The sequence below is a fragment of the Bombus fervidus genome, chromosome 10 (assembly GCF_041682495.2).
Source record: "Bombus fervidus isolate BK054 chromosome 10, iyBomFerv1, whole genome shotgun sequence".
Taxonomy (NCBI): Eukaryota; Metazoa; Arthropoda; class Insecta; order Hymenoptera; family Apidae; genus Bombus; species Bombus fervidus.
The window spans coordinates 9723709-9750867 of NC_091526.1; the positions used below are offsets into that span (position 1 = coordinate 9723709).

Genomic DNA, 27159 nt, shown 5'->3' on the forward strand with positions numbered 1-27159 from the left:
TACGATTCCATCAATGATTCTTTTTTATTTTCTTCGTAGGAACAAATAAATTTGTCACATCGAGTCAAGGTATAATCGTGTAGACAGATATTCTTTCCTGTATAATCCGGGTTGTGGGAATTTTGTTTCCAAAATTATTTCATAAAGCATAAACGTAAATGCAGATCGATCAACGTAAGAAACAATTTGGTAACATTCTACTAATAAAATGGCACAAAATACGATCGCTTGTACATTTATAAATTATATTATAACAACATTGTATACCTCTATCTTCCTCTCTCTTTTTCTCCGATATCTTCAGCCTTCGGTCTATGGGGATAGACAGATAGTTTTTCTCTTATCACAAAATATACAATCTATCCCAGCATAACGCATATCTCTTTTCTTTTTCTGTTTTTACACAATAAGTGCATCTCCAATAGATTTATTACATACATAAAATTCATGCTTGGAGTTGCAATATTTTGCCATAACAACTTTTGATAGACTAACAACACCAAGAAACAACGCACTTCTTAAACATCTTTAATCTCCATAACAACATTTCTGTACCATACGATACAGAATTCGGCACTTCGTTTCATCGTATATACTTGCATTCTTATATCTCACTTATTCTTATTTAACGTACGTCCAATGTCTTCACTCAATTCAGATGTTTAAATCGCAAGTTCCAGCAGAGCCTTATATCAACACCATCCTCCTTAAGTCTTGACGTACAATCGCTATATATTAATAACGAAAATTTTTGTCAGAACGAATTCGTTAAATTGACACTTACGCGGAAGAATAGGAATGATGTTTTATAAAATACAAATTACACGAGTAAAAAAAAATATATAAAATGTAATGTCGATGACCCCCCTCGATGCGTTATCTAATTTTGTGAAAGTAATCTAATTCTTCCTTTCTTTCTTTTGTTTCCTTCTTTTTTGTTTTGTTTTTTTTTTTTTTTTTTTTTTAATAAATAGACTATACGAATTCGATTATTCATTAGACTGTTACTCAACTAAAAATTATATGCACAGCAGGGCCTCTAAGTTTTTCCTTTCCTATGATTACACCTTTTTGAGCATGGGTAAATGAAGTACTTCTGGTATTTCGATATCCTCTAGTCGAATATCCGATGGATTGAATGGTAATCTTACTGTGTATGAATACATAAGATCCATTAACAGCTGAAAAAGAAGATTGATTATCCATTAATTACTTCTTTATTAACGTAACCGATCCAATAATAGATAGGTGTAGCAAAATTTAGACTTACCTGTTCGTTGTTCTCACCACGTTCACTCAATTTTTCCTGTACCTTCTTGATGAACGAAACTGGCACGCGCGTTTCAAAGTCGTCAGCTGGTGTATACAAATTTAGAATTTTCACTATTTGATTCGCGGTTAATTTGTTGCACATTTCGCACACAGAATTTACGTCTTCATCTGTTTTACGAGCTTGCAAAAGCTGTGCTGCTTGTACAATTGGCTGAAGCACTTCGGATGCTGCTTCTAATCTTCGATCTCGTCCCCATTGCTCCAAATGGCTCAAATTATATCTAAAGAAAGAATAATGTTAAGATTAAGTAATCACATTAAATAATCCTAGCAAACCTTCACGTACCTTATTTGCATGCCCTTCGTCCAGTGACAAAGTTCATTCCTGAGAAGCAAATTATTCAGAGCACTAGCGCACATGAAGTAAAACAGTTGTTTGAAAAGTTGCACGACAATCTCAGGATCAACACCATGATACTGAAGAGTTTTATACACTAAAGTAAGTTCATCGAGAAGTTTATTAAGCTTTTGTTGAGTTGATTCTGGCTCTTCTCCCATAGAGGATGATCGTGGTCGACCGAGTTTGTTAGAATCCAAGCCTGATATAGCTTCGTGTTCGAGAAGAGCAGGGACAGTCAGAGCTTGAATCCTTTCTTTAAGGTTCGTTACGATATTATTGAAAATCCAAAGCGCCACGTTGCTCAATACTAGGCGATACTCGCTTAAATCGAAATTTCTAAGGCATTGCTCATTTTGTCTTGGTGTGTTTTCGATTTGGAAAGGTTTGTCTCCCGAATACTGTTTCATATTATGCAATAATCTCAAGGTGTTACTGAACCAGAGTACGCTACAATCAAAGTCCTCGCGTTTCTTAACTACACGTTTCACGGCATTGAGATATGCCGTTAATAACAATCTCACTTTTTCATCGTCGTTTACACAGTCTGTATGCCTTATACACATAAAAAGAATATAAGCTGGCAGACCAGGAAGTAATGTCACCGCGATTCTAGGTTTTAACTCTAAAAAAAAAGAATTATAACAGTTCAAAAGATACTGGCATTATCCAAATTATGTAATACAAGTGAAGTTATCTAAATTTACCGAAAACGAGATGACGTATTATTATGTTGATATCTTCTTTTCTAAACTCGAACATGCCCTCATAATCTCTTTCTTTCTTTCGGATAACTGGCAAATTACTTCCATTATCTCCCGACTGACTATTGGAAGACATTATCGCAGAATCGCTTACAGGTTCTGCAGTATCTGGCACTATAAAAAAGAATTTTTATTTTTTTTTTTTATAATTTTTAGTTTTACGAAATCAGGTGGAAATAAATTAATAAAACTGAAAAAACAAATAGATAAATCGAAGATATAAACAAAAAGAGCCGAAAAAGTAAATAGAATCAAGAATGGCATGAAATGAAATAAGTTTGAAAATAAGATAAAAGATTATAACAATAATTGTATATAATTATTGTAATAATAAAATTATGACAATTTTGAGTCTCCTATAGTAATATGCGAGGTTTCAAAGTTCACATGGCAAATGATGTAATGGTACCATAGATGCTAATTTGTAAGAATTATGGTGAATTATGGTATATGTGAAGTGCAATGGAAATGAACATTGGACCACGCACTCACCGGCGCCCCTTGACATATGAGGGCGGTCCTTATGTTCCTTAGTATCGTCTCCCTCATCTTAGAAAGCATTTAAATATTACACAATTTTAATACTACTTTTCAATAATTTTTACTACGCGACCATTCCTTTTATATCGTTTAAAAGCAAGAGAATTTACATAGTTTGCTTAGTAATGTATACTCACAGCCTGCATCCCTCAGACGTTTCGCAAGTATCTTGCATTGCTTCTTAAACTTCCTGCATTCTTCTGCTATTTTGTCGTATTTTTCTTGCAATTCCTATATCCAAATTATCGTTATTAATAAATGTTATGTTAAAACTTTATTTAATGCGACAACTAAAATTAACTTTACCAAATTTTCAGACGTTAGCCTGGCAATTTCGTGTTGCATATATGCCTCAGTCTGGGTCTGCGGCGATTTGCTCAAATTCACGGATAGTAACTTCTGCTGCTTCTCAATTTCCTCCTGTAACCTATCGATTTCCGCTCGCCATTCATCCCTCTGTTCCCGCCATCCTTTCTCCTTCATTTGAAGCTCGTCTTCTAATTGCCTTTTAAATGAAAACACAAAATGTCGATTCGCCTATTACTTTCAATGAAATTGTTCAATCGAAAGAAACCGAAGGAACTAGCGCTAGATGTATGAGATATTTGATAATGAATGACATTCGATAAGTTTCGTTGATTTCTGATAAAGATCGCTGATTAATCGCGGCAAATTATCTGCTCAACTCACTCTCTCGAGGCCTTTCGCTTTGTCTTAAGTCTACTGAAAATTGAAGTGCATGCACAAACGACAAAACACGATTAGATACGGTTTAACATTTCTCTTTCGTCAAAAACAAGATTACAAACTTCGAGAAAATCTCAAAATACCTGTTGATCTTTTTCTGTGTTTCGAAGGCGAGTACTAATTCGCCGTCTTCGTTTATAATGTCCACATCGCGGCCATAATTCGAGCCTAAGCTCTTCATTCTTCGTGTATTATCTGCCAACACGCTATGCAGTTGAATGCATTCTTCTCGTCTTCTCTCAAGCTCTTCTTGAAGCGCATCGAATTGTCCTAAAATGGAAATTATTTATCGCACTCCTCATTTATCCATTTATATTATCCCTTTTATTTCACAAGCAGATTATATGATGTAAAAACAAAGAGAAAGTGCGAAAGAAAAACAAATTTCCTTTTTAATCTTTTATTGCTTTCAACGTTATAAATAGTCACATCAGGGAACGGCATGATATGAACTATGGTTATTCGGTATTAGAGGCGGGAGAATGTGTTTTATTAACGTTAACGTGCATACATCAAGCAGATAAAGGATTGCAAGAAGCAAAATAAAAATCTATGAGGATGCAATATTTGCATATCTTATATACTAAGCTTTGGTTAATGGCACAGCAAAAAAATAGAACAAAAGTATAATATATTAAAATTAGACTAAACAAAGACATATGAAGAAAGCGACATTCGATTACAGTATACGACAAAGCAAATAATGAAAAAATTCCTTAGCCATGTAAATTAACAAATTACCCATGAGATTCTGCTGGGCACCAGTTAGGCCTGTCGAGGAAACGCTTTTTCTTAAAGAACCTAAATCTTTCTTTAACTGAGCATTTTCCATTTCCAATTCTTGAAGCTATAAAATCCAGAAATAGGTATTAATTTTAATATCATCATTGCGTATTACTAACTTATCGTTTCGATAGATCGAGTTCCTAAGCACGTGAAATTACCCTAAATGTATCTTGCATCCTCGAAGTTTCTTCGGGACTATCACGTTCTAAATCTTCCACCATTCTGATTAATCTTCCCTTCTCTTTCTCAACATCCTTTAATTTCTGTTGAAGCTTCAACACTAATCCAATATCTACTGGCGCGTGTGTCGGACCATTCGTCTCGGCAGGTGATTTATTCGATTGGACCTCTCCATCGGGTGGGCTATCTGACCTTTGCTGATTCCAGTCAATCGTTTCCAGTCGTGAGTAAGGAGTCGAGGAAGAAGCAGTCGATCTTACCGAACCGTAACCCAAATCCTTATTTAAACGGAATTAAACGAAATGTTAAACTATATATCACAGAAATGAATTAAATCTAGACAAAAATATATAAAAGATGATTTTACGATATTCTGGTCATCTGGTGGAAGTTCCGTAGACACGATTTGGCCGCTACTGCTGGAAGCATTGCTAAGAGAACGCGAGTGTGCAGGAGCATGCATAGCCAGTTTCTGTTCTAACATTTCTGTACGTTGCTCTAATTCGTGATACTCTTTCAATAATTTCTGATAGGCGCCACGATCCTGGTCCTGATCCAGCAGAAGGAGATCTTTTTCCTGTTCTAAACGGTACTTCAAGTTCTCTTCAGCACCGCGTTGGTTGTTCTTCAACTTCTCATTAGCTACCGAAAGTTCCTTTCGCAACTTTTCGATTTCACCCAGAAGCTCCATATTTTCTTGTTCTTTCTCTTGTGTATTTCTTTCCTTGTCCTAAATAAAATATACGATATTCAATCCCCTATACCACAATTTAACCGAACATTTCCAACAAGTTACCTGTAAAATATCCATTTTTTCATCTCTTTCAGCTTTCACGATATCCTGAATCTTTTCTAATTCTTTCGCTTTCTCTATTAGTATAGCATTTAATTTTTTATTCTCCGCCTCTACGGATTTCAGTCCTTCTAATTTGTGTTTTAAGTCTATCACCTCGTTCTGAACGTTCTTCAATACCTGATTCTCTTTCATCTAGAAACCAAACAGTGTTCCAACATTCAACACCTTTAACACCAATATTATTCATATATGCCTAAACTTGTAAATAATAACGTTGTTAAAACATACAAGCTCAGTGATCTTTTGCTGCAGGGTCATGATCTTCTTCTCTAATCCCTTGTTCAGAGATTTTACGTGTTCCACGCTTCTCGCTTCAGCTTTCAATCTCTTAAACTCTTTCCTCGCCATATGCCTTCTGATGCAAGACTGAACGGTAATAATATCTCTTAATTTTTTCTTGCACGCCATTCGAACAAGGTAACCCCTGGCGAATCTCTGAATTACAATCGCTGCCGCATTGTCTTTCATTCGTTCGTATTTCTGCCGCGCCACTTTTCCCCTGCCGTACGTCTGAATACCGAGAATTGTGCGCTTTATCTGGAGATATCGACGCCGCTTCAGCCAACCTTTGACACGAGCTTGAATTTTCGTCGCGGCCCTTTCTTCCCTCACAGCCTGAGCTTTCTGCCTAGCGATGTATCCTCTCCCGTATCTTTGAAGACCAAGCACAGCACATCGAATCTTCTTATACCTACTACGGCATATCAGACCGCGCACCGTTTTTTGGATCATAACACAAGCATCTCGCTGTCGTTCCGCTCGTAGCTTTTCTAGATAAGCTACCTGACCAGCACGAAAAAGAACCTTCGTCTTGCCGAATTTAAATTTATCTTCGTCTTTGATGTACCTGAGGAAATTCAAGTTGTTTTATATTCTATTTCTGTGGAATTAATGCATTATTGAGCAATTGATGTGCCATTACTTTACTCGATAACTCTCGATTGTATTAGAAAAGATGAGCTTATTGTACTTTAGTAGTTTGGAAAGTTCACAGCGAAAATTAGCAAAAATTTGAATGTATTATGTCATCATAGAAATATACATTTCCAATGAGAGATTAATTTGTTTAACTGCTACATTTGGCGTCCAATTAGTATTTGTTAAGTCGTCGGTAAAAGGGCATAATAAATATACATATAAAATATTCTATTGATAGAATTAATCGACTGATCAAAAATATTACACGTTTTCTGAATATCCTAATAGGAGATTTATTTTATACTATAAATTTATTATAGAAGGAGAAAGAAAGTGGGTCGATAATGGAAAGTGAACGTAACTGACCTGCCCAATATTCGTCGACAGGTTTCTTTGAGGTCGTCGCGTCGAATATCCTTGAATTTACAGAGGCTCCTGTACCTAAGAAAGAATTCGTTGTATGTTCTTTGACTGGGAAATCCAGCGGCGGATATTCTAATTGTCTCTAGGACACCGCAAGCCCGTAATTGCTGCATCGCACGAATTGGGTTGTATTCAAATGCTTCCTTGGTATCGTTTGGTTTGATACAGCGCACGTAATGCGGTGTAGTTGCGTTTAACGTAGACATCAACATATTCAAGGAGTCGCGAAATTGCGAACCTACCTACAGATTTTGTACAACAACAAACATTTATCGATCAAAATCACCAACAGAGAATTACAGCAAAAACTCTGCACCCCATTAGCATCAAATTACCGTTTTCTTATTTTGCTTAGGCGAATTTAATGCTGGCTTTTGAGCCGATACTTTCAGTCTCACGTTCGATGGTACCAGAAGCTTCGGATCCTCTTCGCTGAATAACTTCTTCAATAACTTATTCTGAAACAATAAACAGTATGAAAATTTTCTACATAGCGATCTACGCATAAGGCTATGGCCACAGTGGATGCATTTGTAATATTTGTATTTTTATTTGTATTTTTCCAACATTTGCTTGGTTAGAACATGCATCTACTGCAACCATAATCCAAAGCACCGAGTTACGTGAATTTTACATACGTCTCCGTTTCGCAGTACGTCAACCTGTTCCTCGATAACGGTGTCTCTGTTTTTTTCTAAAAATCCAGTCGTTTCGTATTGCACCCGGTCGGCAAAATGGTGAATCAAGAAGGCAGAAGTTCCGAATCGTGGTTTTTCGAAGTGTTTCGATTTTCCACATTTCGAGTAAAGTTTATCCGCCCATGAACTATCCGAACCTTTCGGCATCTGCATAAAATGGCCATTTGACTATTGTACGTTTTAGCGAATTAGTTTTTGAAGAAAAATGAAAAGCATCACCGACCCTACATTCCTCGTCCAACAAATCTAGGATACCCAGTTTCGTTTCGATGAGATCGATACAAGGTTGATTGTCATAGAAGTCTATGAAAGTCCATTCGATCTCCTCCTTAAAATACTCCTCCTGCTCTAACTTGAAGACGTGCTGATTGAATTGTTGTTGAAGCTTCTCGTTCGCGTAATTTATGCAAAACTGTTCGAAAGAATTGACCTCGAACGTCTCGAAACCGTAGATATCCAGGACACCGATGAAACACTGGGGTTTGTTTTGAGAATGCAAGGAGTTATTGATGCCAGCTACGATCCAGTTGAACAATTCCGCGTAAATATGTTTGGCCAGTGCGTCTCTAGCACCAATCGCTTGCTCTACGTTCATTGGTTTCAAGAATACTTCCCTCATCGACACGATTTTTCTATGGCACAGCCATTTTCGCATCGCGTTTACGTCGGTGCCCAACAGCTCGCACATCATCAACAGATGTTTGTCTGACGACTAAAAAGGTTGTAACAAGGTACATCGAATGTCAGTACAGTTCTCTTTGATCGAAATGTCCTATCTAGTTCGAAACCGAAGAAAACGGAATCTTTTCTATCAATGAAAAATGATCATTTTCTTTGTGTCATATTTGTTTTCCTTCGCTTCGCAGGAAATGTTTAATCGTTATCTCGTAACAGCCTGTACAACATAACTATGCTTGAAAGCTAAAGGACACGGGATAAATTTCGAATATTTCGCCGTGTCTTGAAAAATGAGAAAATGCCAGATAGAACATTTTAACCAAGTGTAAGCAGAGTGGATCTCCGTTAAGATAAAATCATGATATTTACATGAATATAACTGGTTTCGGTGTCGTTTTCATTGCTCGAATTTTGGTTATCGGCATTCCCTATATTCACGTTTCCCAAATGCATAATAGCTGCTAAAATACGAAGCATGTCGTCCTGCTGCTTGGACGAGAATCCAAGCATGGTGAGCGCGCTTATCGTCTCATCGAAACACATCAAGTCATCCACGCCATCTATCAAGGGATCATTTCCTTGATTTAGATAGTGAAACTTATTCTGGTGGCTCAAATGCAAATGAGGTAGACGCGCTGCGGCTGCGCACATTTGATAAAATATATGATAATTCCTTTCCTCGTATGTCTAGAAAATCATTCGTTTAACTAATCGGCTCATTCGTAAAGAAACGAACACGACAGGTGTACTAATTAATAATACCTGAAACACGACTCTTGACTTTTCCAAAAGATAAGTTCTCATACTAGCTCCGGTGATGTGGTAGTGTTTGTTAAATTGAATCTCGATAAATTTCCCGAATCTCGAGGAATTATCGTTTCTCGTTGTCTTTGCATTACCGATAGCTTCCATGATCGGTAGAGAGGCAAGGACTTTCTTCTCGACCTGCGTCTCGGTCGTTGAACCACCGACGGTAGCAAAATATCGCATCGTGTATTTTGCAGAGACAGTTTTTCCAGCGCCGGATTCTCCAGAAACGATAATAGATTGGTCGTGACCTTCCCTACGTTTATTATGCAACATTTAAAAACTCTAACCATCACCTGCCTGTATAACCTTTAACCCTCTGAGTGTTTAATCCGTACAGGCAACGCTTCTTCTCAACACCATACAGGTAATTTAAGATTCTATCCTCCTGAACATTTCAAAATCATCGACCGTCTTAACATTAGAAATATTCTTGCTTTTTAAAAGACCTCCTGTCATTTGTCAGTTATTTTTAAATATTTTACTTTTCTCGATTCGAGGCATTTACATATTTTTCACCTATTGACATTAAAATCATAAAAATCTAAATGGGCTTATCATTTCATTGTTTATCCTCTGCCATCTTCTTACATTAAATCAAAAGTCTAAAGATGTGAGTGTATTTTTTATTCTTTGTACGTTCCTTGCTAGGTGTTAGGCTTTTAAGTTTCTGATACCTTTAGCGAACACTCAAAGGGTTAAGTAATTTGTGACAGACTAAAGAAGCTTTCAACCTTTCCAGCTTGGTGTACGCTTCCTCAGCGACGGCGAATATATGAGGTTCCAAATCGCCCATCGCCTGACCCCTGTACGCCCATATCGTGTCGTTGCCATAAATTGGAAGTTCATTGTATGGATTAAACGCGACCAAAACGATACCGCAATAAGTGTAAATACAGTGTCGTTGAAAACGAATCTGTAGATTGTACAGAACAGCTGGCTCGTGAAGAAACGACAACGACGTCAAGTTGTTCTCCCCTATAAGTATATCAGGATTTCTTAACGGTGGTAAATCGGAATCCGATTTGATCTCCAAGACCTTCGTCTGATTGGAATCGTCCGTAAGAACCTTCAAGGTTCGCTGTTTTAATTTGTAATCTTCCAGAAGCACCGCGCCTTCCCAAACCCTTTCTGGGTGCGGCACCCATACCTTACCACCCTAAAAACACATATTCCTCTTCAATACGTCTATTTTTATTTTTATCAAGCATCTGTGCATCGACCTGGTACAATACAGTTCGTTACGATGGCAAATTTAAGGATGCAACGTTGTAAAGCAATAATAAAACGAATCTAACTCTACCATTACTTTAACTCCAACGATACACGGATTTCTCTTCAACATCAGTATTTTTATTAAGCACCTATGCGTCAATATAGTAAGTACTTTACAGTTCGTTATGATGGTAAATTTATGTTAGCGATATAACGTTGAAAAGTACTTCACGCTATCATTATTGTTTTAAAAGTTAAGCTTCGCGATTCAACGGTGAAATATCGCCTTGAGATACGAGCCCGAGCAAGAAGTTTTTCAACTACACGGACGAGCTCGTACGAGTTAATTACTCGGCGTCTAATTTTCCTTCTTTTGAAAAGATGACCCGCTTTTCCTTTTTGCGAGAAGTACGTATGAAAATGAGGTCGGCAATACAGCATATCGATTACGACGCCAACTGCGCCAAATCGTGATTGGTTATCGCGTTAGAACCGTTATTACTCTTTAACCGCGACACGTTTTTCCGTAACGTGTTCGGAAATACAGTGACTATAAAATTATCGATTTCTGGAGAAACGTTCTCCAAAACTGGGAAAAGATATTTCCTTTTCCAAGAATGAAACGAACACTGTTGAGTATCATTTTTCCTAATTACAAAATCATCGACCCTAAAGGAGCTTGTTCAAAAAGGGAGAAGATATTTCAAAGATGTAACAAACACCTTTGAACGTAGTATTTTCTAATTACAAAATTATCAATACTAAAGGGACTATTTCAACAAAGGAGAAGATACTTCAAAGATAAAACGAACACTGTTGAACGTAATTCTCCTTGGAAGATAAAAAGATTCGTAACGGTATCAAGGAAATGGTTCTTCAGCTTGTCTCGCTATCATACAAATGAGACACGAAATACCAAAATGTACTGTTATCGAGCACGGTGTACAGACAAAAGACGAATTACGTGAGCTGAAGAAATATCGAGCAACGGTATAGTTTGCTGTCTTCTCTAAACATCATTGTATTTACGCTGTCGCGTTTTGATATTCGAAAACCGGTTAAAACGATTGAAACGCGTGCTCTGCCTTTAAACAGAATGGTGACACGCGTATATGAGACAGCTATGGCTGGGAAGAAATGAAAATTAACCGTGAACTCTCATGACTCAACTATTATGCAAGACATCGTTCGAAAGATACCGAGAAAGAATCAAGAAGAATATATGTAGATATCCGTGGTACATACACAAATTTCATTTTCAACGCCGTCGATATTTTAATTAAAAGTAACTTCATACCTCGGCATGCTTTCACTAAAATTATTAAACCAATAATTACAACTTTCTCGCGATATGGAATACTTCTCCCTTCGCGGGATTATTAACGGAACGATTAACCTCGAAATTTTGAGCATCACCGTGTTTAGACGTTCAGTCATAAACTATGCACTATAATTCAGCAATGATTACTAACGCTACGTTACTCTAAGTGTAGTTATTGTATCTTCGCGTTTCGAGGTTAGTTGATTACTGCTGACTTTGCAATTTCACATTGTGCAATTACAAATTCGCCGGTGGACGCATCTCTGCGAATTTCGTAATACGCTACACCTTTCCAGCAAACGTAATCCGTGACGCATCGATAAATTTGAACGGAAAAAATTCAACGACATATGTATTTCCTAAATTCGAATCTCATCGAAATCATCGGAAGAAAAGTATTAGGAAATATTTCGACGATAACGAAGAGCAAAGTAGCAGATAAATTCTCTTCGCGATTTCAACGTTTATTCGTACATTCGATCGTGCTTACTTTTCGGAAAGAAAGTGGTCGATGACTCGTAGAATATTCTATTGTTCTAATTCCAACAAATCCTACCCTTTCTCTTACGATGAACGTTTGATGGTTGACTTCGTTCGTCAAAGTGTACCAAAGAAGTATGTAGTTCCCATGCTTTCTACGTTACGTACCAAATAACGATTACTCTGTTAAGTCTTACTCACGGAAAGCTATATAAAAAGTAAAATCCTACCGGGTTCCCACGCGGCTTGTTAATTGAAAAGGTGGTCAGAATGAGAGCGAATCGCGCGCGATTCAATCTAAGCGCGACAATCGCTAAGTTCGAAGATGAGAATATCCGACTTTCCCCTCTTCCTTTTAAATTAATTGCTGTTCTCTCAACCTCGACTTCTCTCACGGCTTTCGTAAGTTGCGTAACTAGAAATTAGGTACGTAAATCTCTGCTTCCCATTCATGAATATTTCGGGTCTATCCTAACCATAACTTTCACTGAATGCGAAATTTCTGAAAAAAGAAAAATATTTCAATAATATCGTTGCGCTGCTCGACCAACTCAAGAGATAATTTCGAAGATATTTCTGACGCAGTGCAACATAGTATCGCAGAAATATAGGGGAAGTTCTGGTGTCTGCATGAACACAGTCCACTCGCATGTTGTGTCTGAGCTTCGCCAACAGACCACCGATCTACGGCTTCTGTCGCGTTCTATTCACGACTCGTTTCAATGTTCAAACTACGCAATTTTTTACTACGTTCGATAACTTCAATATCACCGATTATTATTATCATTATTATTATCGAAAACGAATGGAACGTAACAACGTATCTTTATATAATTTGTAACGCGTGCCAGGGAATTTATCAATTTTTTCGTCGGCGTAAGATGCAATTAGAAAATCCATTTCCGCGACTAAAAATACCTTCGCGTTTGACAATAACGATCTCGTGATAACAATTTTATGACGTCATCACGATGACGTTATTCCACGAGCATATAATTTTATTTTTAATATTCACGTAAACATAGGAAAGGGAAGATACATGTTATAATCTTATCTACAACCGTGAAACCACTCCAGAATGAATCATTTTGCCACTGATTCCTCCCACAAAATACATTCAGATTTCACGACTCGTACGTATTCGCGTAACAAGAGAATACAACTTGGCGAGCTTTAAAATGCGTAGAAATCCCTTACACGCGTATCTGCGATCGTTCTGCTCGCTTATTGATCAAAATGAAAGCTAAGGATTGCGGAAACCTTTCTCTTGAAAATTAAGACCCTAACGTAATAACGTAACACAAGTGGCGTAAATATACTCCGGTAATGTAGATACGTTTGAAATTGCCTGTCATATTCTTTTATGTACGTCCGACGTGGGAAATAATTTATCTTCGCACTTGTTCGTTTGTTCAATACGTAACAAATAACAATTGCGATTATTGTTAACGTTCCTCGGTGTCTGCTATCGTTTCTCCTGCTTCTGTTATTGTTGATGATTTACGCAGATGTGAACTTTAACATTTATCGCAAAATGTTATTCGCGACTGTGTTGCCAAGGCTTAACGTTGTTACGCTTTCAGCAGCAAATCCGAAGTACATTTAGAGAGCATCATGCTACACCTAGAAACCGCTTGACGTCGTGTTTGTCGTCGAGAGATCGATCGCCGTAGCTCGGCATCGTTGTTCCTGAGAAAGGTTCTCCGTTATCGAGAATAACCAGGTCAAGTTTCCCGCCCACGTATGATTTTTACCACGTGCGTCGAAATTGGCACCGTTGACACCGGTGGCGAGCTACCGTGTCACATGCACCCTGTGCACCCAACAGTTTCCCTTTCAATAGGCTAAAGATAAACGTGCCTTTCATACCGAGTACGTATTTCTTGATTGCGGGCTGTATCATATCGTTCGATCATGTTTGATGTGTTATCGATCTCAGCTATGCAGAAGATAGGTATAGCGAGTCGCGGAAGTATTTGAGTATTTATAGAAACTATAGAAGCATTTCTGGATCTGTTATGCGTTGTATAAAACGTTTCAAATTTCGATAACGCTAGAAAGAGATACAGCTACCGTGATGTCATTTATAAAACTTGGAACCAATTCATATTTGGTATTACTAATTTCAATAATAAAGAAGAGAGTGCTAACAAAGCTTTAAAAATGTCCTATATTATGCCTGTATACGTAATAGATTCATAAAAGAAAGAGAGAGGTAGTTTCTGCAAGTGTTTAAACGCATCCTCGAGACGCTATAGTTTAAAGGACGTCATATAAAATGTAACTGCAAATGCAAATGTAAATGCACAATGCTCATCGAGCGAAGTTTACGAGCGTGAGAATGTGAGTTCATACTTTCAGTGTTGAGTAAGATCGCGAAGCGGGATGCCTTCGTGGGACACTGCTATAAGGAATCCTCTGTTTTTGACGGAGGTTGCACAAAAGGGCGATCGAAACACCGTATTTAACCAAGCGACAGTTCTGTTCTCGACTAAATTGCTGTATCACGGTGCTGTCGTCACGAGACAACGAAAGTCTACAAAAATGCGTTCTTCGTATTGTACGCGTATTTTTCAAGGCACCCGAGATCAATTTACGAACGTGGAAGAATTAGAAGGGCAGAATGACGAAAATATTTCTACGAAACCGTTATACCCGGATTAACACATTGGTCATCGTGGGATGACGAGTTTCAAAGAAATCTTCCTTGACCTTTCGGATAAAATCACGCGGAGCATAATGTCCACGATAGTGACTCTGTTTGCGCCTCCTTGTGACGGGCCACGAAGAAGCAAGGAGAACGACCTATTCCAAGACGCTTTGCTTTTCTGTTCCGAGAGAAAGGGAACTGCCCGTTCGTAAGAGAAGTCTTAGCGATCACGTTCCTCGAACTGATCGTGCGAGCAACAGTCTCGAATGGGGTTAGCTTACCTTTAAATGTAAAGGTGCGATCGAGACTACGGTTCGAGTTTCAATTTATTGCATAATATAATTTCATTATTTCCTTGTGTCTCAAACCGGCTAGCATCGTACCTAGACGACATTCTATTTCATTATGAGTTCGCCTGTTACATTCAAACGTGTCGAAACTAGTTCGCAAAACGTTAAGCACTTGCTATTGCGTAATTAATTATTACAAGAGTTTCACGCCAGGAAACATTTTAACCTTTAAAGGTCGTCGTAAGGAAATTTACCTGGAAGCATTTTCTCTAAATCAAGGAATTAACAAAATCGAACCAGTGGAATTGGATGTTTCGTTATTATTTGATACTAAAAGAAGCGTAGAACGGTCATCGTACGCGGTAATTACAAATTAATATTACGATCACGTCAGGAATTAATTTAATCCTATGTTAAAAGAACATGAAAATCGTCGAACAAGTATTTCAAACTGAGAATGAAAAATTACAAAAATAATATTTCGACATTGTTTCCTAGAGTTTGTTTCTTTCTTTGCCAGCATTACGTGTTAATAAATAATTGTTTCGTAAGTTTGCAAAGAGCTTTTCCCTGAGAAAATAGTTCGAATTTTGTTATTTTTGAAACACGTGTATGATATCATTATAGGATGACAATAACGAAACAAAAATTCGTATTAATAAATTCGTGGCCTTCAAGAGCTAAGCTGTGTTCGTACGCGATATATTATTCTCTGTTCGCGTTTATAAATCGTAAAACTCAAAGACCATCCATAAGATGACTAAATCAATACGCGCGTTCTGTACCGAGCAATAGGTGTCCCTGACTTTACCAGTATCTACAGATGTAATGTCCATTAACGGTTGCAAGTATATTCTAACCACGTTTTTCTTGCTATTAGTAGTTAGCGCTATTAAGAAGCAAATATCATTGGAGGTAACTTGGACGAAAATTGCGATACGACCTCGGACAACCCCCGCAGTTCACTTGACCAAGGCAATAAATCAGCCAAGATGGAGAGCCACGGCACGACCTTAAAGGGGCAGGTTCGGGCTGGACTAAACTCTCTGTTCTCGTCGACTAAGTATTCTCACAGTATCGTTCCCTTACGTTCACTGTGCAATTTGTACGTAACATTCTCACGCATAGTAAGACCCAAGTAATTATCAGCTAATTCAGAACACCGTATCCCAGTTTTCATTTATGCATGGTTAACAGATATTTCCTCGTGGGTAAGTTATAATTAAATACGAGCAGAACTTTACTTTTTAATATTTTAGTTTACCTGAATTTTGTATAGATAATTTGCCTAATTATTATAACGATTATTATTAACGATTATAATACAACTAGAGACTCTACGTGCTACGATACTTACTCAGGGACGTAACTAATGCTTCGACGCAATAATCTCTTGTCAAGAAACGCTTCGTTTGTATACAACAAATGTTATCGTGGTCGACAACCTAGTCGTAATCACTGGTTTTAAAGCGAAATTTAGGTCTTGAGCCTCCGAGCTTCCATACGACAATTATTGATTTTTGTTTTAAAAGCAACTTCTAGATTTTAGACTTGTTCGTCCCTCGTTCTCGACTACTTTCTGTTATAAACCAGAATTATAATTCACGTACTTATCATTGTCGTATCGTTTAAATCATACAGAGTGTCGAATCTCTTTTTTGTACAAGCGAGATCGATAAGATACATGTAATTATAATTTGAAATGTCATATTGAGAAGGTCATGCATAGTTCGAAACAGTGCAAATTACTGCTATAAAAATTGAAAGGAATAGGCACCTTTTGTGAAAGTAGTAGTTAAGTTTGAGAAAGACACCTTCGATCGAATCGATAATGGATACTTCCCAACTAATTGCAACAATATATTGTCTATACCATAATTTTCTCAAACAATTAACCATGCACGATATGCATCGGCGATAGAAAAGAAGAAAGTTTCGCTCGATTTTACAAAATAATATTCAATCTTCCTTGCTTCGTTTCAAGTTTTAACGACGCGCTTCGAACTTTTCCGAACTTCAAAAACGTAATCGATAACGCATTTCCATGCACTTAAATTCGTATAAAATGAAACGATAGTAATATCAGGCAGATAGGGAAGATCGATCAATCTTTTTTTGCGCCAGATATTCATCCGAAATCGAGCAGATATATTTTAAAATTGTTATCAGAGAATCGGAAGAAGGAATAGAAATATCCGAGTGTTTTAAAACATTGGATAACTCCCAGGGAAAATTTCGCATACGTTTACATGAGATTTACTCCAACATATTTACCGAAAGACCTCCTCTGATTCTCCGCAGAACGGACTCTTCCATTCGGAATTTTAAAGAGAATACGCAAATGCAGTTTGCACAGTATTATAAAACTAGATACGCTAGCAATAACTAACGAAATATTCAGGTAACATAGGAGACGAAAATTCGTTTTGTAATTTGACAATTATCCAAACAATCCTCCGCGATTTTCAAAGAATTACTAGACTCACGATCATTTCCACGATAATATACATTTATAGTTGTCATTATTGAAACTTATTTATTCGATTCACAAACTCAAGTTAAAATTCTACCTCTTGTACTGTTCTATAATGGAAGAGACCTTCTCGCCAGGCTTTAAGAGAGATTTCATGAAAAGGTAATTGTAAATGTCAACAGACAAGCTTGTCACAATGCTACTAAACCAGTTGCCATCGTAGAACTGGATTCGTGTACCTGCGACGGCCTGAGAATCTGAACTGGTTCGTACCTTCACGTACAACTCCCTCGTAGTCATCTTTGTTGGTCCAGGTGCTCACCTGGGTCAGGTCAGATACAATCGAGGAGAGCAGCACCCACAGCCACACACGATTTCACTCACACACGCACACACCTCAGCACAGATAAGAATACCTACGACATTTGTCGTCCAATCAAAAGTTATACGCGCTACAAGCACAGTGATATTCTTTCGACTATACAATACATCCTGGTGTCACCTGAGGTGCGGTCAAGGCATGTTTCTGTTTTTGTTTTTTCTCTTCTTCTTCTTCCTCTTCTTCTTCTTCTTCTTCTTCTTCTTCTTCTTCTTCTTCTTCTTCTTCTCTGTTCCCTTTGCTTTGCCTTGTTTCGATCAGGAATCACCAAAAATCGATGGATCACCAATTACCGATAACAAGAATCACAAGTAATCGTTTTAACAATTCCTGATTTTGTGACACTGTCTCTATCGTTTTTCAAATTTCTTCGTTACAATCATTCGACAGTGATTGGATAGAGAAATGAATTTTTCGCGAAGGCCGTACTTCCACGTAAACGTCGTCCGACGGCACTGCCACCAGCTGGTTCGTTATCGGGTTTAGATTCGGCGCCCCTCTTCGACTCCTTGCACGACTACTCTTCGGCTTTCTAGCCGAAGCAACCTTTTCTTTCCTTCTTTTTCATATTTGTTCTGGCTATCGACGTCTCTCTTCGAAGATCGAACTACGAGTTTTACGCCATCTCACAGGCGAATCGAAAAATGAGACGAGTGGATTTTCTCACATCCTACGACAGTAAATTAGAATTGTTTCAGCAATCTTCTCAATTACGAAGTTTCATCGTTGAGAAATAAACCTTAGAATGATCTTTTTATTAACGAAATTGTAACGACATATTACCTAACAGTCGTGACAAACATCAATTCCGAACACGTTATTAATTGTTCGCTCGTACGATACGTTATCAGCATTCGTTGATAGTGAACTACGAATGTGTATTAACGATGGGCAGCTTAGACACGAATAGACGTGCAATTACATTGACCGTAATACTTTTTCAAGTCGCACGATTTCAGGCAATCGGATGAGTCCCTTATCATTTTGGTGTCACATGCGACGTTATCGATTCAGAATAAAACAAGAACGCGACATTAGTAGCGGTTGGAATTATAGTGGAATGTAATTACGGAATTGCTACTACTAACTATATAAATTTCCTAACTATAGAAAAACTTAATCGCGATCGCAGCCAATCAACTCGTATTATTTGCAATATAATTCGCAATTTTATTGTATACTTAAGAACTTATAGCTGGCGATATAACGTAATGTACACGTACTTCCTATATTTTATACAGTTCGATAAAAAAGAAAAGAAAAATGAAATCGCATCTCTACAGACAGTAAAAGTTAACTGTATACTTAACCATTAATTACATAAGGAACTATCGTACAAAGAATAATTTCAGTTATCAGCGTGATTTATTAACGTCGGACGAACAGAGTTCTATCATGGCATTTTTCCAATTGGTTCTGAAAGCCAACAAATTGGAAAAACTGAGGCAAAGTTACGAGGATGAAAAACTGACATCGATTGAGATTTCGAAGGGTATCGTCAAACCTGTATATACTTTGAAGCAGCAAATTCGTCGAAGAAAAATATGGTTAGACTGGAGCTTTAAATAATCGAGAAATTTTGACTTCGTTTTTATATTGACTATCTTTGGAAAATCGAGACAGGTTTAAGAAGAAGGTTACACACCTCTTAGGCAAGATCTTTGCTATTTTAAGAGATTCTTGGATGTATAAAAAGATTGTTGTAATTCGTACCGATGGAACATTGGAAAATTACATAGCAAAAAGCTTCGCAGGATTCGTTGGTGGAATATTCTTGACGTACATATTTTTCATATTTTTCGTTTTCCAATTGCATTTTAAGCTGTCGTCTGCGACGTTCCTCTGTACAATAATAGGAATAATTCTCACTCTTGGTCTTGCATTTTCTTTCCAAGTCCGGTATGCTATGATATGCATATGTATTTATCATACATATAACATGTACGATATATTCCTGATAGTTTAATTAAATAGAAAAATATTTCAGATGCGTTGTGTTTCTTCTCTTGCCGCAATTTTTCTCGAAACGCGGAAGGCAAGCTTTAATGGCGTACGCGTTTATTTTAGCTTTAACAGGACCAGTGAAGAATACTATGCACAACACCGGTGTACTTTCAGAGTCACTAGCCTGTGCGCAAGTACGTATATCGCTCTATATCATTTTACGTCATTAAATTCCCCGTTCTCGAATATCGATCGCATTCACGGTCAACTAGAAAATATCGTTTACTCTCCAGGAACAGTTAAAGGAAGCGGTAAAGACCGTCATAGATTTAGCAAAACAACCGTTTTACGCTTTGCGAGAAGCAATATCGAAAGTCATAAAGATGGTCAAAGTGGTCGTAAAGAGGATTAAACAGACTCTAATTGCGATTAAAAGAGTCGTTCTTAGCATACGTAAGTAGAATTTGTGTACAATCTATTAAACGTTTTACAACCTGCATCCTTTACTTCGTATCTCATCATAGTTAGAGTTATCACTGCGGTATTCGAATGGCTGGGAAGTATCATAAGTATATGTAACAAAAAGTTGGGCACACCTTTCGACAGGTGCCAAAGCGTTTTTGAAGGAGCAGTGGCGGATTGCAAAGCAAAATTGGGTCCAATTTTTGGATTGGTTTGCAACATAACTTACGTAGTCAGTAGTCTGTGTTACATAGTGAAGCCATTGGATTTCATTTGCATGCTTGTTTCCTATATCGCTGACAGCGTAGTTGGTGTCGTAAAGAGCAGTAAGTTATCTTGAAATAAATTTGAATTTTCCCTGTTCCTTTCCCCCGAAGACGTTTTTACAGTCGCAATTCGTAGAAATTAAGAAGTTCACCATGCACATGAAAGCGATGTTCTACGTTAAAGTTAAGTTCTCCCATTCGTTTCATTTCGAAACGAACCAAAGCAGGACGATGCAAGACGTATCCACGAATATTACTACAGAGATACGCTCGAGAACAGACAAACTCTTTGGTTTCTTCGATTTCATGAATTTCATCACGTCCTTTTTCATATTCTTTATCATACTCAGGTAAAGTAATGTAACTGTTACATCGATAAGAATAGTTGGATAATTATGAATTTATTCAATCGTGAAATTTCAGTACGTTCGCGCATTTCTCTAAAACAATGTGAAAAATGTAATATTCAATATAAATTAACTATCCGATCTAATATTTTCAGAGTGTTACGCTATCGTTACAAATGGTTAACCAGCGAGCGTTTCGACAATCGATACATAACCGACGATCTACGTACCATCGATTTGATAAGAACACATCAAGACAAGGAGACAGTTCTGCCACTGAATCGACGTGAACGAAACAAATACGTACCACTCTCTTCCGTCATATTAATAAAATCCGAAAGAACGAAATTATCCAAATCTATCATATTCTTAAGCCTAGCTACGGTCAAACTTATCACGTACATGTTGATAGATTATTGTCTTTATTGGGTACTGAACACCATACAACTTTACGGAAGATTTCAAAGCAAAGTAAAATGACGAATTATTCTTATTAGACTGCTGATAATTATTGCGATTACTTCATACAGCAATACGGCATTCTTTTAGGTCGAACGACCAAACGTGGTAACTATTCACGTATCGGGCGATGGGTATTTAGCTGACCTTTATAAAAGTATCGTAAAAGCATTCACGCCACATGGGCAGGGAACAGAAATCGATACGATGCTTTGTCTTCCGGATCCTGTAACACCTGATTTCGATAAATACACTCAGATCCTCGTTTTGATCTTTCTTTGCTGGCTGATGGCATTTTTCGAGCCTTATGGTTTACGAATTAGACAGGTAGTCATGTGCCAGTATTATCCCGAGAGAGCAAAGCAGAGGGCAGCTTGGTTGTACAATTACATCATCAGGTATCCAATTTCTCTATATCTACCTGGTGAACTTATTTTAACTACAGACGGGTCGAAATCTGTTTTTTAGATTCGCCAACTTCGAAATACTTATTTTCTCCTAATTTTTACTTCGAACTAGGTCAAGGGGCAATTTTTTGAAGTTTGCTAGACGTCAATTGCGCCGAAAATTTGGCCTCACCGAAGGGGAAAAAATCGAGAAAGTGACTTTAAAAGAGAAATTGTGGGCCACGTTTCCCTTATTGAATATATTTTTCCCATTGAAACAAAAAGCGTGTCTTCTATGTGGCACAGTGGAACGTGACGAGGATCCACATGTTAAATGTCCAACTCCTGGTTGCATTGGCCTATATTGTACGCAATGTTTCGCGGATTTGCAGAATTTGTGCACCATTTGTCGGTCACCGATGGACTATGGTGACTTGTCCGACATGAGTGAGGAGAAGTAAATTAATTAATGATAAAAATCCTGAATCGGCTAACCGGTGATCACTAACGCCCTTAAAATATTAGAGACTCTTCGGAAGATCAATTTGAAATACCAAGAAGAGCGTTGCTAAAACGTGAATTGGAATTGGAAGAAGAAGAAGATAAAATAATGGATAAGGAAGGTAAAATGATGGGAGAAGAATACGAAGCAATGTTAGGCGAAGAATATGAAACTGAAGAGGAAGAGATGTTAGATAAAGAATATGGAGCGGAAGATGAAGAGATGTCAGGTGAAGAATATGGAGCGGAAGATGAAGAGATGTCAGGTGAAGAATATGAAGTGGAAGATGAAGAGATGATGGGTGAAGAATATGAAACTGAGGGTGAAGAAATGTTAGGTGGAGAATATGGAGATAAAAAGATATTAGATACAGGATATGCAGATGAAGAGATATTAGGAGAAAGATACGAAAATGAAAGGGTAATAGGGGGAGAAGAAGAAGAAGAAAGAGCAATGCAAATGATAGCAAAAAAAGAAAGAAAGATAGAAAACAAAGAAGAGGTAAAAGCGAAAAAAGAAAAAGAAGAAGAAGAAAGAGCAATGCAAATGATAGCAAAAAAAGAAGGAAAGATAGAAAACAACGAAGAGGTAAAAGCGAAGAAAGAAAAAGAAGAAAACAAACTAAGAGCCGAGCAGGCAGAGAAAATGGAAAGAGACGTCGGTGAGCAGACGGATGATAAATCCTTGGAAGATCTCGATCAAAGTACCGAATACAGTTACAGTAAGAATTTAACGTATAGTTGAGACAAACTCATTAAAGTGTACTACATTAACCGTGTTAATTGTCCCAGCGTATCAAGATGAATCTCCTGAGGAAGTCGAAATCGAGAAAACGAGGAAACGATTCAAAGACGTGGAAGCACAGAAAATTCGAGACGACGTAACAATCCAAGTACGTTTCAACGTGATATAGTAGAGTCTTTTCGACTAATATCAACTTCATTAAATGTCTTATCTTTTTGCTACTATTTTAATATCGTTTCGTATTTAGATATTCAACCAACCGTTCGTAAAAGAATCGATCTCGGGCAGTGAATCACCAACTTCTGGTTTCGTTGTCAGGGCACGTAGAAAAGTTCGTGCCAAATTAAAAAAGCGGCCGGCTATCGAGGTGAGAGATTCGGATTCATCAAGTTCGATTGCCGACACGGAATCCTGGCCGAGTGAAGATGTCGACGAAGAAGAAGTAATACACATAGAAATAGACGGCGATTCGGAAGAATTACTTCCGAAGGATAGAAAGCATAGAAGGAAACTAGGTCGTATAAATAGAATCGTCGATGCAGTTGCGAGAATTCCTTGGCTCGGTAAAGGAGAGGTATGAAACATTCTAAGCCCTCCGAATATTTTCATATTTCTGGATCATTATTCCTTGGGGAAGGATTTAACGTTTTATCGAAAGGACAGAAAGTTTGCTTAAACTTCGTTTTAGGGCACCTCAGATTTTTGATCCATCGTTTTCTAAAATGTACTATCGAACGATATAGAGCGAAATTAAAATTTTATGCAGCCCACTCTTTTTTAAAAACACTGGAAGATACAGAAATGAATATAGAATTTAGAGTATCCATTTTGTTGCAAAAAAAACCATTTAAAATGAAATTTAGTCGAAAATTTGATCAAAGAAAGAAATTTATCGCTTCGACAGAATGACGAGAAGACACGCAAAGGATTGCAAAGGAAACGTCCATCCCTTATGAATAAGATTGTCAGTATGCTTCGCAGAAAGCAATCAATGCCAATCCAATCGTATAAAAGAGTTAGAAGGACGAAGGATTCCTCGCCTTCTTCTTCCTCCTCGTCTGACGAGGAAAACGAGAGTCTGCTAAAAGTGCAAGACAGAGACACTGATAGTCCATCACACTTAACTAGAAGGAGAAGTAGACAGACAACAACGGAAGATACTTCCGATGAAACTCTAACTAGGAGGATATCGTATGAAAAGAATTTCGAGACGAAACCATTACCAAGGTAATATTGTATAAAAAATGAAAGACTATGATTAATTTTAATTTGTATATAATTATTTAATAATAGTAAGTATTTCTTACTGTACATAATTATTTTTAACAAACGTACGATAAAACAGGCATCTGGAGTCTGTTGTGAAAGACACGTCTTATTTCGAGGTAGATGAGACTAAAGACTCACGAATACGAAAATATGTTCGCCAAGTAGAGGATATCGATAAACCGTCAGACATAAAAGTGCCTACAGGACTTAAATATAGAGACACGTGGAGCACGACAGAAAACGATGAATTAGTATTATCATATTTATAATTTAAAAAAGTTGTATATAAGTTTATAACCAGACTCTGGATCTTTATGTATTTATTCGAAATTTGGTGGAAGAATTTTATAGAATACAATTGTATAGAATATTCAAAATAATATTTAATAGGTGAAAAAGATCTTTAACAAGCTCCTACTCTTCTAACTATTCATATAAGAACATAAATCCGCAGTCTAGTTCACGTTACAAAATACCAGAAACGATGAAAAACATTCTTTTGCTTCTTTTAGGATCTTTGCTCTTGCACATCAGAGATCACATTTGAGACAACTGCAGATAAAGATATTTATTCATTGGGTATGAGCACTATATCGGAGCAGACAAATAGAGTTAGTCAGACTGTATCTAAAGGAAAGACAGATTATACAAAGGTGACAGAACCGTGGATCAAACAAAAGTATACGAAGGATGATTTTTCTGAGTACAAAGACTCGAAAGATCTGGAGCAAAAAAACACGGAATTAGAAGAAAACAGAAAGATAAAAGGCATAACTACGAAGAAAATAAAGGACAGAATGGAACCTTCGGAAGAAATTGCAACAATTTGTTCAGATACAGATAATACTTCATTATATGATCCAACAGCAGATTTAAAATTATACGGTGTTGATCATAAATCGAGGAACCGACAAGCGACTATGGAAGAAGCTGCAGGATCTAAAATGCAATATTCGGAAGTGAAGCCAATAATCTCAGAAGGAAAACTTCTGAAAATTGATACTGGAAATAAAAATACATTTTTCGACAAGCTAATAAGAAAGACAAAGGTCGATAAAACCACCGATCTATCAGATAAAAACAAATCCATTCAAACAAAATTGCACAAACATGATAGAAGAGATAATCGTATTGAGAAAGATACAAATATCGCAGACGCAAGAAAGTTTGGTGAACTTTCTAAGGAGTTAAATAAGGCGAGTAAAAGACAGAAAGAAAAGCATCGTCGAAGGTAAATATCAAAATAGATAGCAAGGTAAGTACATATTAGGTTGTTTGGCGAATTCATGGCGAAAGTAAAGAAAGATTTAAAGGAAATTAAACATTTTATCATTTGTAACTTCGCGACTTTTCAAGCCTTTATGTCTTCAGTTTTCTTGAAAAATGATTCATCTCCTCCTATAATGATAATATTATAGGAAATAAAAATAACATAAATGATAAGGATAATAGCTTTTATAGACTTTTTATTAGGTTTCTAGAGTATTTAAAAAAAAATTCTTGCTTATATCTGACAAAGAAGTTTGGCAAAGACCGCGATAAATAATAACGAGCTTCAACATCGTCTCATTGATGAAAAGAAGTTTTTCTCTTTAATGCTCTTTAATATTCAACTAAGGGAAGCATTTTTGAAAAATAATCGCGATAAACATGGCAGGTCAAAACGAAGAAAACGCAGTGGTTCAGAAAAATCAACGTTAACCGATGACGAAGAGATTTATCCTGAGCTTAAATCACGATCAAAAAGATCACGTCGATTTGTTCCCGAAACTGTTGAAAAAGGAAGCGAAGCAGAAGAATTGAAACCACACGAAAATGAAGACTATGCTCGTGAATCTCCATCGCGAAGTTATGGACCAGATATTTGTAAGAACTGTGCTTCCAATCATCCAAAGATGGCGAAACGAAAATTTGAAATGCCTATGGTAAAAAGATACTTGCCTATGTATCAGAGTCCAGGACTGATCGAAGAATTGAAAAGGCACGATCGAATGAGATTAATTCAAGAAAGAGAAATTAGAAAACGGAGAAGTGGAAGTTCTCATCGATCATCAGATGCGGAAGACCGAAAGGTCGATCGTTCTCCTGCACCTGATTCATCGGTAAGTAAACAAGCTTCTCAAGAGAAGTGTAATACTCTTTGGAAGTGGACAAGAAAATTATTTATTCAAAATAAATAATGTTGGCAAAAGGGATAGATTCTAGGGACCAATGATCAAATATTATTTTTTAAATTTTCCATTCTTAGCCCATAAAATCAATTCATGTCGTCACATTTATGAAGTACATATACTATATGAGATAGAGTACCGCTTTCGTTAAAAAGATAATTATTTCGCTTTAAGTTTAAACCGAAAGAAAAAGATGGCAGACTTGCTTATCAGGAGTCGCAAGCTTATAAAAATGTCTTACGCGAATTTCAAACAAGGGTTGGACGTCAAGAAGTTCGTAAGAAAGCTAGAAATAGAATACCGTTAATATGCTTGTCTGAAAAGGCAGACAAAAGTAAAGAAGTGGAGCAACTGTATCCATGTGAAAGACAAGCTCGACGAAAGCCGAATGTGATGAAGAAATTCACTCATAAAATGGTAGCACCATTCAAGGTAACTTGAAACGTGAATTAATAATTGCAACAACTGGCATATACGTTTCTTAATCATCGTTTTAGCCGCGTAAATGTAAGAAACACAAATGCAAGACGCACAGCGGAGACGTAAAGTTTGAAGAAATGGAAATTATGTATGATTGCTTATGTGACGCAGAAGTTTTAAGCGAGGCATCTTCTATTTGTAGTTGCGTTAAAAAGACACATAAATCTGGTACTTTAATATCCGCCGATGAAACAAGTGATAATAACGAGTCAATCCAATAAAAGGGTAAAAATAATATCTTCAAACGTGTGTTAC

The 27159-nt window shown here is 37.1% G+C and overlaps 3 protein-coding genes across 8 annotated transcripts; 2 read left to right on the forward strand and 1 right to left on the reverse strand.

Moving 5' to 3' along the window:
- Didum (dilute class unconventional myosin) lies at window positions 1-18386 on the reverse strand. Of its 5 annotated transcripts, none has more exons than XM_072011789.1 (23): window positions 17998-18386; window positions 17769-17911; window positions 9801-10225; window positions 9022-9322; window positions 8629-8946; window positions 7805-8293; window positions 7522-7728; window positions 7219-7341; window positions 6827-7125; window positions 5771-6389; window positions 5483-5674; window positions 5054-5416; window positions 4665-4964; window positions 4462-4567; window positions 3804-3990; window positions 3664-3696; window positions 3280-3478; window positions 3111-3204; window positions 2926-2982; window positions 2377-2547; window positions 1619-2294; window positions 1271-1553; window positions 1-1181 (listed from the first exon to the last, which is right to left on the reverse strand). In XM_072011789.1, exons 2-23 carry the CDS (start codon window positions 17793-17795, stop codon window positions 1062-1064), a joined length of 5589 nt encoding a protein of 1862 aa, XP_071867890.1. In that variant the 5' UTR covers window positions 17796-17911; window positions 17998-18386; the 3' UTR covers window positions 1-1061. The 5 variants fall into 5 exon arrangements, with proteins under 5 accessions (XP_071867890.1, XP_071867891.1, XP_071867892.1 ...); XM_072011790.1 differs by having other exon boundaries at window positions 1-728; window positions 1014-1181; window positions 17769-18386; XM_072011791.1 differs by lacking the exon at window positions 3664-3696 and having other exon boundaries at window positions 17769-18385.
- Window positions 18387-19264: 878 nt separating this feature from the next.
- Window positions 19265-23573, forward strand: LOC139991667 (DC-STAMP domain-containing protein 2-like). Its single transcript, XM_072011929.1, has 12 exons — window positions 19265-19421; window positions 19498-19773; window positions 19862-20012; window positions 20112-20271; window positions 20343-20606; window positions 20683-20896; window positions 21049-21364; window positions 21443-21750; window positions 21872-22195; window positions 22264-22660; window positions 22977-23132; window positions 23232-23573. Exons 1-12 carry the CDS (start codon window positions 19270-19272, stop codon window positions 23562-23564), a joined length of 3051 nt encoding a protein of 1016 aa, XP_071868030.1. The 5' UTR covers window positions 19265-19269; the 3' UTR covers window positions 23565-23573.
- LOC139991355 (uncharacterized) lies at window positions 23573-27149 on the forward strand. Of its 2 annotated transcripts, XM_072011339.1 has the most exons (5): window positions 23573-24211; window positions 24766-25484; window positions 25911-26355; window positions 26599-26856; window positions 26922-27149. In XM_072011339.1, exons 2-5 carry the CDS (start codon window positions 24835-24837, stop codon window positions 27123-27125), a joined length of 1557 nt encoding a protein of 518 aa, XP_071867440.1. In that variant the 5' UTR covers window positions 23573-24211; window positions 24766-24834; the 3' UTR covers window positions 27126-27149. The 2 variants fall into 2 exon arrangements, with proteins under 2 accessions (XP_071867440.1, XP_071867441.1); XM_072011340.1 differs by lacking the exon at window positions 23573-24211 and having other exon boundaries at window positions 24676-25484.
- The last annotated feature ends 10 nt before the right edge of the window (window positions 27150-27159 follow it).